The 14644-nt window shown below is 46.5% G+C and overlaps 1 protein-coding gene across 1 annotated transcript in view; it reads right to left on the bottom strand.

The window, feature by feature from the left end:
• Positions 1-14644, bottom strand: part of TTLL9 (tubulin tyrosine ligase like 9) — a 44444-nt gene that overhangs the window by 18670 nt on the left and 11130 nt on the right. The window contains exons 4-6 of the mRNA XM_063089932.1: positions 9664-9775; positions 8749-8934; positions 150-218 (exon numbers count right to left, since the gene is read on the bottom strand). Coding sequence (XP_062946002.1) covers positions 150-218; positions 8749-8934; positions 9664-9775 — 367 coding nt within the window. The remainder of the gene's footprint in view (positions 1-149; positions 219-8748; positions 8935-9663; positions 9776-14644) is intronic.

Below are 14644 nucleotides of genomic sequence, written 5' to 3'. Positions count from 1 at the left end.
GAGACCCCTGCTCCTAGGGACAGGCCTGTGGGCAGAGCCTCTCTGCCAGTCCTCTGAACGCCTCTCAACTTGGAGGGAAGGAAGGAGGGGCCCCTCCTTCTGGCAAGGGTGGAGGAGGGGTTCGGGAGGAAGGAGAAGAGGAAGCTCACCTTCCTCCAGTCCATGACGTCCTTCAGCCTCCGGAAGAGGAAGATGCCCTTCCCCTGCGAACGGGCCACCTGGGGGGAGTGAGGAAAGGCCAGTTCTCGGCTCTGCATGGTTCCTTGTTGGCCCCTGTGCCTGGGGCCCCTCCACAGCATTCCTCTGTCTCCGTCTGCCCTGTGGACCCCGGGCTATCCCTAGAGGAATGGCTCAGCTCAGCCCTGAAGGGGCTGGAACAGAGAAGGTGCTAAGTACAGCCGGAGGGAGAGGGACAGAGAGAGGAAAGTGAGAAACTAGCTCACAAAGACATACATTTGCATGAATAATGCAAAAGAACAGACAATTAAAAACCCATTTCGAACAGTCCTGGGAACATATCATCCAATTCTTTTTTTGGAAACCAATTTGCCTTCCTAATTAGGTTTTACTTCAGCTAATATTGAAATCAGTCTGCCTTTACTGAACTCCAGCATGGATAATTCATAGCTTCACAGAGCTAGGGGCTGGAGAATCTTTAACATCCTGCAGAGTGGTCCTCACCAAAGGCATTAGTCTCTCCTGTGAGAAGTGGTCTGCAACGGTCCTTCTACAACGGTCATCTGCCTGGCCTCGCACACCCACAGTGTGCAGAAGCTCACTGCCCTCTCCCTACCCTCCAAACACAGCCCATCTCTTTGCAAGACAGCTTTGTTAAGCAGTCACCCAAGAGGTATATATTAGGTGCCTACTGTGTGCTGGGCATTTTGCTATAGCACTAACCCAGATCTCAAGGAACTTTCACAGCCTAACCTGTGTTGAACTAAAATTTGCCAGTCTGACTCTGGCTTCTAGGGCCTCCTAGAACAAATCTGATTCCTGGATGCCAGAACAGCTCTTAGTTATCTGCAGCCACTAAACAGGTCCACTTGAATCATCTTTTCTCCAGCATAAATGCGCCCAGCAAGTGCAAATTCTCGTTTCCCTCTGTTCTCCTCTGCTGCCGTGCTGTGCACCCTAGTTCAGGGCTGCATGTGCCCAGAAGATGGAGTGCCCAAAAGACTATGGGGCACTGATGGTGGCTCAGGGGCAGCCACTGAACAGCAGTTTTGGAAAGCAGCTGATCAGTGTGCATTGAGGGCTCCCAACAACTCACAGCCTTGTGAAAGATTCAGACATTTCATGAAAGAAGATTATCCCGTGTTAACATATGAGCAGGCACCCCACTTCATTAGTCACCAGGGAGATGCAAATGAAAGTCACACTATAATACCACTACACACTCCCTGAGAATGGCTAAAATTAGAAACAGACAATCCTAAGTGCTGATGAGGATGTGGAGAAACTGGAACTCTCATCACACACTGCTGCTGGAAGTGTACACTCTTTGGAAACTGGTAGCATCCACAAAAGCTAAACATAGTTGCCCCCTATAATACCACCCAGCAATTCCTCCCCAGGTATCTACACAACAGAAATGTGTGCACGTGTGCATCCATGGACAGGGTCAGGGACATCCATAGCAGCACTATTCATAATAGCCCCAACCTCGAAACTCCCGAGTGGTTAAAGATTCACCCAATGGAATAGGATACAACAATGACAATTAACAATTTACAATTACCCACATCGGTAGGATGAATCGCATAAATGTAATGTTGAGGGAGAGAAACCAGACATAATGACTCCAATTATATAAAATACAAAAGCATCAAAAAAAAGGGAGAATAATTAATTAATTAAAAAATAAAGTATCAAAGCACACAAACAAATCTATGCTGTTGGTGACTTGGAGGGTGGTGAGTGGAGGGGGTTTGCGGGGAGAGGTTGCTGCTGAGGAGCCGGTAATGTTCTGCTTATGGTCTAGGTACTGGTCACTTGGTGAAAGTTTATACTGTACCCCTATAACTTGGGCAGTCATCTATGTTTTATAAAACTTCAATTAAAAAGTGTTTTTTAAGCTTCATACCTTTTGATTAGGGACCACCCCCACCCCCATTGGTTGCCTTCCCTGTAGCTACTCTGCTTCCGCTTTTTCTGTACTGGCAAAGCCCACCTCTCATGATGGAGGCTGGAAAGGCCAGACACCATTTCTCCCAGCTTCCCTTGCAGCTGGTGGAAACCATGTGACCAGTTTGGGCCAATGAGACCTAAGAAGACATCTGCTTGGAGATTCTGGGAAAGATCTTCCTCCTTATTAAAAATATTAAGGTGGCCCCATACCAGCCAGCTGCCAAAAGAAAAAGAAAATTAAGGTGGGAGGGGGAGAGGGAGAGAGAGAGAAATGGGAAGAAATAAGAAATGCCTGTCTCCTTTGCTTCTTTCTTCGAATTCTACAGTCTGCGGAGGTGGTGCCCACAACAACAGCAGCCATTTCATATCCAACAGATGACAACAAGCCAACACACTGAGGATGCAGAGTGGACAAAAAGAAGGAGCCTGGACCTTTAATGGCATCGTTGAACATATCCCTAGACCTGGAACTGCCTACCTCCAGCTTTCTTGTTATATGAGGTAATAAAATGCCTTTATTGTTTAAACCATTGTTAGTAACTTGACATGCCTGTTCCAAGAGGTGCCCTCCTAAGGGAATAATCCTAAAGAATGAAAAATAAACTTCCTATATGCTAATGTATCAGGGTGGTTAAGACTAAAATCACCTAATATCTAGCTCAAGCAGACAGTAGTTTCCAAAAACAATCACTCTATTTCCCGTCACGTATGTTCTCCAGAACCCCATCAAGGGGTAAAGTCAATGTCCCCTCCCCTTGAATCTGGGTGAGCCTTTAGGACTGTCTCGACTGACTGCGTAGGCAGAAGTGACATGTGAATTCCAATGCTGGGTCATAAACCTTCCCTGTCAAGCACTGCCCAGACTGGAGGCTCCTGAGCTAAATAAGATACTATTGTTCTTTCAAGTCACTACATTTTGGGGGTAGTTTGTCACTCAGCAACAGATAACTGGAACACTAACTTTAGGAGAATGGTTCATAACAATGGTAATAACAGCAGCTAACACTTAGATATTTACTCTGTGCCAGGCACAGGGACTTACATGCATTACTGCACTAAAGCTCTAAAAAAATCCCCTATGGCATAGGCATTAATATTACCCCCACTTTGCAGCCGAGGAAACCAATAAACAGAAAAGCCAAGCACATTGTCCAAGGCCACCCAGCCAGAGGTAACAAATCCAGGATAGTAAAATCTGTGCTGCACAAACCTGGGGACATCGTACCTTTTGCAGAGTGTCAGGGGTTACACAAAGTCACATGACAAACATGATGCTACTTCTGGGAGTATCTATCTTACTCGACAATTTGGGAGGAAAACATTTTTACATTGTGCTTTTTATAAAAAGATATGTTTTGGTTGGAAAATAATATTTGAACAGATTATTAAAATAAACCATCACTTTGATTTTGTACTACCTTTGACCACCTTGTCCTTGTCCCTTTGTCACCCCCTGGCCTGTCTCTGGGGGCCACATTCATCATGTGGCACTCACTGGGTGGCTTCATTGGGTGTTGAATGCAGTCGGTGGCCTCCTGTGCAGCCACTGCTTCTTCCCCACCAACAGATCCCCACTGGGATCAACTCCTCCCAGCGGCCCTGCCCTCTGGGGACGTCTGAGCCCTCATGGTGGTCCCATGCCCCCGCCATGTGGTTGGTTCAGGCATGGACCAGCGGGATGCCAAGGGAAGGCTGCTGCAGGGACCTGTGGGAAGAGTTTGTGTCTTCTTCAAAAGGGCCACAAGACCAGAGCTTTCCTTTATTCCCAAGGCAGCTAGAGATGTGAGGAGGTGAAGGTGGAGCCACAGCAGCCATGTTGTGACTAAGAGGAGTGGCCAGCTGCTGGGCTGGGAACTGATGGTGCAGAGCCACCTGATAAGCATACCTGGGGTCAACCTTTCTTCAATAAAAGAAGTTCCCCAGGGTCTGTGAACTTGAATGAGAAAAAAAAAAATTCACCTTTATTTTCACTCAGCCCTAACCAGATTTTTGCATTTCCTTCTACTATGAATGCAGGCAACAAATCATAGACATATTAGCCATGCCTGTGACTTTGCCATCAAAAGAAGTCACGGTTATTTTTATATCACATTATAATTGTTGTGGGCATCTCAAAATATTGCTTATGCTCCTCATGCCTTTGAAATCGTGGTAGCTATGGGGCCTGCTGTTAGACTCTGTTTAATTGTTAATGAAAGCACGTATATCACTACAGCACAAAACATTTCTCATCGTTTGTGTGGAGGCTGTGAGAATGCACATTGCAGGCCTCCAGCTACAGGACAGTCATTGACGGAGAGTGCCAGCTGCTGCGTGCTGAGTTCCATGCTGTGCCCACCAGGCCTCCTTGCCAGTGGCTGTTCCCAGCCCATCAGCCATGTCCAAGCAGGGGGCATATGAAGACTGACCCATCCTGAGAGACAGGGGACACCATCGACAGCCAACTTTGGCCTGAGGCCTTCCTGTGGCTTTGCTGGACCTTAGGCCGCTTAGCAGTAGGAGCTCCCTCCCTCCTTGTTTTTTCCTTTCTTCTCTCCCTCCCTTCCTTCCTTCCAGCAAAACTCTGGCATGTTTAATCTTGTCTTGGCATCTGTTTCTTGGAGGACACAGGCTAACACGGTCTTTTTTTTTTTTTTTAAAGATGACCAGTAAGGGGGTCTTAACCCTTGACTTGGTGTTGTCAGCACCACACTCTCCCAACTGAGCCACGGGCCAGCCCCTAACACAGTTTTGATAACTGTTTTTCAATATAATTGCTTTCTTTTATAATGAATTATGTTTTTATTTATTTTTTTGGGTGGCTGGTCAGTTCAGGGATCCAAACCCTTGACCTTGGTGTTACAACACCGAGCTCTAACCAACTGAGCTAACCAGCCAGTCCCTATTTTATGCTTTTAAAGCCGTTGTTCTTTCCCAGATGTATACTAATTTCTAAACACATTAGTTTGGGTACATTAAATATGTACAATTTTTTGTATGCCGATTATATCTCAATAAAGTGGTTTTAAAGAAAAAAGGACCACTGTTCTGTGATGGGGTCCGTACATTTCAGCAGATGCCAAAGAGGCCCATGGTATAAAAACATTTTAGAACTCCTGCCCTCTTGTTTAAGCACCTGTTGGTTGGGCTTTCTAATATTTACTGACCAAGGCATCACAACTCTTAAAAGTTTTCAGTGAAAAAGTTCAAGAAGCTCTGGTTGGGGTACACTAGCGTCACCAAATGTTAACATGTGGCTCTTCCTGTCTTGCAGACTGGACAGAGACCCCCACCGCTGAGAGCAGCCCAGTGGACGCCTAGGACGCTCCACCCTGTGTGAAGTGTTACACTATCTCAGGGACACACAGACAGACTGACGGAGGTCCCCTGACAGCCCAGCACCTGCCTCGAGCACCACGAGGGAGGCTGGAGGAACAAGTGGTCCCCATGGTCTATGTCTTGCCCACCTCCCCACCAACCCAGCAGGCCTGAGCTGCTTGGAGGTGAGGCTGCTTATGTGGAAAAAAGTTTGATTACTAGACTGGACTTTAAATGCCTGACCCAAGGGCCTGCTCTTCCATTCCCTGAGAGTGACGGCAAAGCTCTGAGATGGAAGAGGGTCCCCACAGGATGGTGTAGAGAAGACGACATAACTTGACCCCTCCCTGGGCTGCTCTGCCAACACTGGAGGGGAAGACGAAGGCTCAGCAGACTCCAAGGAACCATGCAGAACAGACGCCAAGTGCTGCCCTGCGACTGGCCCGGCTACAGCAATTATGTGAACACTTTTGCCTGGAGGTAGACAAGGACTGACTGGGGCAGAAAGACAGGCCTTATGGGTAGAGCAAAGGGATTCAGGGACTTTCTCCCCTCTATGCTCCAAATTTAGGTAACATTCTATTTTTTTAACACTCCTTCCTCCCCAAAGGAACCCAAATAACATCCCAGAACTAATACTCTAACCCAGCGGTTCTGAAAGTATGGCACCTGGACCAGTAGCACTCTCATAACTTGATGTGATGGTTAATTTTGGTCAGGGTATGGTGCAGGGGTGTTTGGTCAAATACTAGTCTAGATGTTGCACTGAAGGTATTTTGTAGATGTGATTAACATCTACAAACAGTAACTTTAAGTAAAGGATATCACCCTTGATAACATAGGTGGGCCTCTTCCAATCAGTTGAGGGGTTAAGAGCAAAAACTGAGGTTTCCTGAAAAACAAGCAATTCTGCCTCAAGACGGTAGCATAGAAATCCTGCCTGAGTTTCCACGCTGCAGATTTCAGACTTGCCAGTCCCCGCAATATTGCATGCTCCAATTCCTTAAACACACACACATACCCTAATGCTTTTCTGGAGAACCCTGACTGGTGTACCTGGGAACTTGTTAGAAACGCAAATCTTCAGGCCCCACCCAGGCCTACTGACTCCGACACTGGGGGTGGGGTGCTTTAACGAGCTCTCCAGGAGATTCTGCTGCACACTCAAGTCTGAGAACGGCTGCTCTATGACCTCCATTCTCAGAGCGGATCCGTGGAGGAGCGCCGCTGGCTTCCCTGGAGAGCTGGTTAGAAACATGGATTTGCAGATCCCACCCAGACCTGCTGACTCAGGCTCTGCATTTTAACCCGATCTCCGATGATACGTGCACGCATTAAAGTTTGAGAAACGTTGACCTGGTACTTTCCCAAAGGCAGGGAGAGGAGAGGGTGTTTCCTGGATTCTCAGAAATAACAATACAATGGCCAATGATTGGTCACCTAATGCCAACCCTGTATATAATTTGCATAATTCATGTACTTAACATGTATAACTATTGAATTCTCTCAACCCTGTGGGGTAGATTCACTCATTAATTCCACTTTACAGATGAGGAAATGGACTTGGAGGGACTTGGGGTTGCGTAACCTGCTCAGGCTCATGTGGCTCGTAAGTGGTGGATACAGAATTAGAGCCCAGGCCAGTCTGATTAGGAGCACCCACTCTCCACACCCCGCTCCAGACAGGGTGCCTTGCTACTGGGGGCGAGCGCGCACGCAGAGCCAAGATTCCTCCTCTTAATTACAGCCGTCGTTGTGTCTGCCACCAACAAAGGCCGTGGGCTGGGAAAGGAATCAACTTAATATGCGATTGCTGTTCCCAATTAGCACAAATTACCATTTGTCTGGGAGGATAATGCTGGGAGCTGGAATCCGCCCCTGGTGGGTCACAGCGTTCATATGCCTAATTCCTTCTGCTCCAGCCAGAGCCCTCCTCATTGTGCCTTCCTTCTGGGACACAGGAGAGGCGGGAGGGGCCTGGGAAAGAAGCAGGGAGAAGTGGATATGTCCTGGGATGTGTCCTGGCTCAGTCCCCGTTGGGAGTATCTGTTGTTTTTGTCTGCCCCGAGTCGGTTCCTCCTTCAAGCCCCTGTGCCATTGGTTAAATCTGCATCAGCCAACACCAGGTTCCAGTCTTCAGCTCTGCAAGGAAGGGCTGCTCCCTCCTCCCCCCACCTCTCTTCCTGAGGCCTGGCACATTCTCAAGCCTGGAAAACATAAGGGGGCTTTGATGATGCCATTCGAGGCTATGGTGGCACATGGCTTTGTGGTGAGAGACTGGCCCTGGCATGAGGAAGGGCTGAGTGACTGGTAGGTGCTCTGCCACCCTCGTCTTTCACTTAGTTTCTTGATCCCTGAAGGGCTACCTCCTGATGCCAGGCCTTTGTTCATGCAGTTCCCTCTGCCTAGAATGCTCTTCCCTATGCCCACTCTTTTCCAGGCCAACTCCTATGCATCCTTCAGGTTGCAGCTCAGTACTAATTCTTATGATAATATCAACAACTATCACTTATTGAGTACTTACTATGTGCTTTACCTGTTAACTTATTTAGTTACCCAACAACACCATGCAATAGGTACTACAGTTATCCCACTTTGCAGATGGGGAAACTGGGGCACAGAGAAGTTAAGTGATCTGCCTGAGGTCACACAGCTAGTAAGTGGTATGGCTAGTATTTGAACCAAAGGGTTTGGCCTCAGAGTCCAATCTCTCACTTCAGAGAAGCCTGCCTGGCTGGGGAGATCCTCCTGTGGTTCCCTCTGCTGACGCCACTCTCCTAACACTCAGCATAGCTGTTACCACGCACACGCGCACGCAGCCTCTGCGTATTGTCTGCCCTCAAGGAGGGAGAGACCATTCTGACTTGCTGAGGGCTGTATTCCCAGCACCTAACTCAATGAGTGTTTGTGGAATGTTTGAATACACAGGCCTCAGGCTCTTCATCTTTAAAATGGGTCTGGTAATACCTCCAAGGGTCATCATGAGGCCTGGGGTAATGCGGGTAAAGTACTTGGCAGGGCCTGGCCACTGTTTTCTTGTGTGTCAGGAGGAGACACTCTGGCTTCCCTGCCCTGTGTCCTTAGGATCACTTGTACATTCAGTAAACACTTAGCACCTACTGTGTGCCAGCAGTCATAGCTGCTGGGTCTACGTGCAGAAGGCAAGCAGTGCATCTAAGGCTGAATTCCCAGGCCCAGTCTGGTCCCGAGATGGGCCATGAAGGATCCCTGCTCTGGCACCCGGACTCCTCCCCGCTGCCGCCCTCCAGCCTCCCCCACCCCCAGCCCTGCCATCCCCCGCCCCTGGCACCGGGCACTCACAGGCTTCATGATCCAGGTGATTCCTGGGTTTTTGCGAAACTCCTCCACGAACAGGTGGTACTCGCATGGCATCTCAAAGGTTTGGGGGAAGAAGTCACACTTGGCTGCCTCCAGCTTTCCTGCCTCACGCTCCAGCTGTTTCCGGAACCGCTTCAGATTCTTTACCATGTAGTTCTTGCGGGTGAGCTGGCAGGAGGATGGGCAGGGCCGGCCATCAGCACCCCTGCTCACTGCCCTCTCCCTTTCCCCAACAACCATCCCACTGATTCCTCTCGCCACCAGCCTCCATTCTGCAGCCCACAAAATAACAGTACGAGTAAGAGTGACTGAGAGCCTCTAGTCTATAATTATCCCCGCCTCACAGGCGAGGGAACTAAGGCTGGGAAAGGTAACCATCCAACCAACGGACAGCACAGACGGGGTGTGACCCGGGCCTGCCCACCTCCAAACTTCATGTTTTTAACCACTAAGCCACTCTGACCTTAAACATCTCCCACCACTGGTTCCTTCAGTCCCATCTTTTTGGTTCAGTTCCTCCTAAACCTTCTTTCCATCTCTAGACCCCAAACTTGTCAATGTGCCCCCACCCTAAAATCACCACAATCCGCCAAGCATCGTGCTCCTTTGGTCCTTGCTCCCCTAAACCGGCCTGCTTCTCACATGTCTAGTGCTGAAATGCCAACCAGTCTGTGACCTCAAGTCCCTTTCCCAAGACAGCCTGCTCCTCAGACCTTACACCCTCAAACCATTTAGGTCGTCATATATTTAGTTCACATATTCCCCACCTGGCATGTACCCCAAATTCCCTTACACTTTCCATTCTGGTCCTTGTACTCCCCAAAGCAGCTCCTGCTCATTGGCACACCCAGAGACATGAGTTGCTTGGCTCAGTCCCCTCCAGCCTGCCCAGCTTACCTCATAGTGGTTCCGGAAGTGACTGATCCGCACGTGCTCATCCATGTAGGTGTGGTCGAAGTTCTCCCGGAGCCAACTGACATCACACCAGTAGAAATCCCACTCCCCTTCGCTGGGGGTGGGGGGACAAAGGTCATGACCTGAGGACCTCAGCACTGCTGGGGGGGATCTGTGACCCAGGGAGGCGCAGGTGAGGGGGCTTGAGAAAGGGTACACAGCAGTGTGTCCATCAGGAGACCAGAATGAAAACTAGGGAAATGTTCCTACAGAAATCCAGGTTGCTGGTTTCCCTGAACTATGAGCAGTAGTCTAGCCACACTGAGCCCAGAATGCACCCTGGCACCAATCGGCTGGACTCAGGAGCTGCCGCTGCTTCGGACAGGGGATGCCCTCTCCAGACCACAGTCCCTACCACTCCCTGTGGCCCGTGAAAACCAGCCAGCCTCACCTGATCATGCTACTGGCCACCCTTTCCAGTTCACAGAGCTCTCCTCTCACTAAATCCTCAGACCAGCCCCAAAAGGTGACTGATTATCCCAGAGCTCTAAGACAATGGCCTTTCTCACCAAAGACACGGCAGCACCAGGACTCATTCCCAGCTCTGCCAGACTCCAACTTCTGCCCTGTTCTTCACCACCATGCCAGGGAGAGGGGCAGGAAACCAGACTAACCTACCAAATCTGGGTACCAGAGCTGGGGTGCAGGGAGGAGGTGCTTGGAAAAGATGCAAGAGGAAGCAAAATACCACCACCGTGATTGCTTCCAATTCTTTTCAAGTAAAAAATTACAGATATAACTGAAGCCCCCTGTATATCTCTGCCTAATTCTATACTTCTCTCCTGCTCCAAAAGAAACCATCAGCCTCAATTTGTTGCATGCAGTATCTTTATAGTTTTGCTATGTATATATGAGGGTACTTCAAAAGGTCATGGAAAAATAGAATTAAAATATAACACAGGTGCTGGCCATCAGCTCAGTTGGTTAGAGTGCAGTGTTATAACACCAAGGTCAAGAGTTCTGATCCCCATAACTGCCAGCTGCAAAAATATATATATATATAAAATATACAGTAAATTTATATATAAAATTTTATAAATATATATATTATATTTTTATTACATTTTAAATATCTTAAATATAAAATATTAATATTAATATATTACATGTTAATATTATATATAATAAATATATAATATATATATAAAGTATATATATATATATATATAAAATACAAATCTTTCCATTAACTTTTTGAAGTACCCTCATAAGTGTATATCTATACACAGCACATGGCATTGTTTGATATTTTTTTAAACTTTCTAATTGGTTATACTAATGGCTTACCATGTCCCAGGCACTATTCTAAGTACTTTACAAATATTAACTCATCGATTCTCATAGCCGACCTAAATGTTAGGTTCTGTTATCATGCCCATTTTATGATGAGGAAACCGAGGCAGGCACACAGAGGTTAAGAAACTCGCCCAAATTCATACAGCTAGTTAGTGGCAGAGCAGGATTTGAACTCAGCTCATTGGGCTCCAGAGTCCAAGCTCTGTGATTAAAATCACTCTTACCTGTTTTCTTTCACAAATTTTTTCACCAACCTTTTGCTTTGGAGATTTATCCATTTAATATACACGAGTCTAATTCGGTCATTTGAACTGCCACATTCCATTGCATTGAGTGAACATAGCACAATATATTTCTCCATTTTCCTATTAAGAGGTGTTTGGGCTGTTCCCTTCACCCCCCTTGCTGATAACACCAAGGTCTGGGGTTTGATCTCTGTACCAGCCATCAAAGAACAATAAACCAAAAAAAAAACTTTGGGGGACAGAGAGTGGGGGGAAAAAAGTGGAAAGATAATCCACAAAATGAGAGAAAATATTTGCAAGTCATATCTAAGTGCATAAAGAACTCTTAAAACTCAACAATAGAAAGGCAAAGAACTCAATTCATAAATAGGAAAAGAATCTGAATAGACATCTCTCCGAAGAAGATTTAAATAGCCAAAAAAGCACATGAAAAGATACTAAAAACATCATTAGCCATAGGGAAAAGCAAACCAAAACCACAATGAGATACCACTTCACACCCACTAGGATGGCTAAAATAAAAAAAGATGAATAATGACCGTTGGCAAAAATGTGGAAAAACTGGCATTCTGATACATGTTGGTGGGAATGTAAAATGGTGAAGCCACTTTGGAAAGCAGTCTAGCAGTTCCTTTAAAAGGTAAACATAGAGTTACCATATAACCCAGCAATTCCAGTCCTAGGTATATACCCAAGATAAATGAAAATATGCAACCACCCAAAACTTGTGCATAAATGTTCGCAGTAGCATTATTTATAATAGCCAAGAAGTGGAAATAACCCAAATGTCCATCAACTAATTAACAAATAAATAAAATGTGAAGTGCCCATAGAATGGAATATTAGTCAGCAATAAAAAGGAATAAAGTACTGATACATGATACAACATGGATGAGCCTGAAAACATTATGTTGAGAGAAAGAAGACAGACAAAGGGTTGTATATTGTACCATTCCATTTACATGAAGTGTTTAGAATAGATAAATAGAGAGAAAGTAGATTAGTGGTTGCCAGGGGCTGGAGGGAGGGAGAAATGGAAATGACTGCTGGTGGGTACAGGGTTTCTTTTGGGGATGATAAAAATGTTCTGGAACTAGAGGAAATATTAAAAATAAGAAGAAAAAGGAAAAATTAGTTTGACATGCACTTTGTTAAAATAGTCAGGTCTAAAAATGTAGTAATAAAATATTTCTTTCAAATTGCCAAAAATAAAAAATGTTCAAAAAATAAAGGATGGGGTTGCAAAACCGATCTCTAGATCTCCTTTCAACTTGGACTTTTACTGCCATCACTACCCTGGCATCTGTCACCTGACCAGGAAGACTAGGGAAGTTAGTCAATCCAAGAGCTGTTTTTTGAGGCTCTGTTTTCATTAGAAAATAGTAGCGACTTTTAAGCAATACAAGGGTGTGATCTGGACCAATGCATCACTTTTTCCCCAGCCCCAGTGAAAAATCTGGATATTGAATGGATGAATGAATAAATAAGGCATTACTTATTCTTTCATTCATCCAACACATATGTGTTGAGGTGGTCTCCATGTCACAGACAATGTTGGGTGCCAGTGATACATGAAGAAACAAAACACCTGGCCAGGTGTGTATAGTCCTGTAGAGAAGATTAACAATAGACAAGAGAACAAATGAATAACTATAATAAGGAACTGTGAAATGTGCCACAGAGGAGTCCAGTAGACGCCATGAGGCAGGGTGGCTGAGGGACCTGTGTTGGAAGCCACCCGTGGAAGTGACCTTTCAGCTGAGATCTGAAGGGTGAGGAGGACCATCCAGGTCAAGAGCAGCAGGGAGAGGGTCCGGCAGAGGGAAGAGCAGAAACTGGGGCCCTGAAGTTGGAAATGATGTGCTCAAGGATGTGAAGAAAAGTCAGGTGGAAGGAAAGAGGTTGGAGATGACACGGATGAGTTGGGCAGGACCCAATCAAGCAGGGCTTGTAGACTGCAATGCAGACCTTGGATCCTATTCTGAGACTGAAAATTCATTCATTCACAAACCATCTTCATGTCTGTCGCAGTCAAGTTGTTCTTAAGTCACCCAGGAAGACACTAAACTGCTCAATAACGCCAGTGGGGATCCAGATTCCTTCTACCTTCCCATCCTGCCATCCTTAAAATGTTGTCCTCCTGCCCATCACCTTGGGTCACAATGTGGTTGCTGCAGTTCCAGCCTTCATGACAGTCTTCTCAGCAGGAAGCAAGGGAAGGGACAGCTCTTGCCACAACTGTTCTAAACTCTGATCTGACAGGCCAACAGTCTGAACTGAGACCTGATTCTGTCTGGAAATACCAGACCCCAGGTAGGTCCTAAAGGACAAGGCCTTGGATTCAAGAGCCACATTGGGAAGGGATGAATGAAGGCCCTGGCCTCTGGGCACTTTGTGATTTAACGACTCTTGAAGCAATCTGGGGTCAGCCATGGAGCATCCTGCTTCATAGACTCCCACACTGTCAGCATCAGACAAGTCCTCAGCCCCTTTTCCACCTGATCATTGAGGAGGGGCAGGGAGTGGCCTGAGATCACACAGCACGTGGGGACAGTGCCCTTTCCCATACACCACCCCCACCTGCCAGTCACCTCACTCTCTTGTAACTCACCCCCCAGCTCCTTCCACTCACCTTTCATTATATTAGTTCTTCTGGATCTAGGGAAGGAAACTCATTCTAATATTAGCACGACCAACAGAGAACCAAGAAGACAAATCCATGGTAGCTGCCATCATCATCATCATTATCACCACTGTTGTAATATTCCCCCAAGTCCCACAGAGAGGACTCTGCTGTCTTGGGTCACCAGAACCACAGCTTGCCATGGACAGCCAACTCCTAATTTTTTATGAGATGATTTAGTTAAAATCTGTCTCTCCAGCACAAGGCAGTGGGAATCACAGGTTCATAACATTTGCTCATTTGTGCCTTTATTCACTGTGAGGCTGCTAGAATGGGGTGGAGATGAGCCTGTGGACTCCATGGACAGACAGACTAGGTGCAAATCCTAGCCCCAGCCCTTATGAGCTGAGTGACCTCGAACATGGCATTTTTCACTACTTTGTGCCCAGTTTTCTCACTGGTAAGATAGGGATGACAATAGCACCTACCTGGAAGAACTGTTGGCTTGATTAAAAGAGATCATGCATGTAAAGTGCTAATGAGTGCCTAGCAGGCTTAGCTATTGTTATGTGACAAATATTTACTGAGCACCAGTGGCAAGGCAACTGGTTGTCCCTTACCTTTCGTATCCATTCTCCCTTTTTTCTGCAATAATAGATTTCCCAATCTTTACAGGGGAAAACGTAGTCTACATTTTCCAGAATAAAGACTACATTTTCCAGATTCCCTTGTAGCTAGGTGTGTCCACATTGCTAAGTTC

Source organism: Cynocephalus volans, chromosome 1 (assembly GCF_027409185.1).
Source record: "Cynocephalus volans isolate mCynVol1 chromosome 1, mCynVol1.pri, whole genome shotgun sequence".
In the NCBI taxonomy this organism is placed as follows: domain Eukaryota; kingdom Metazoa; phylum Chordata; class Mammalia; order Dermoptera; family Cynocephalidae; genus Cynocephalus; species Cynocephalus volans.
This window is presented reverse-complemented; position numbering and strand designations above follow the sequence as displayed.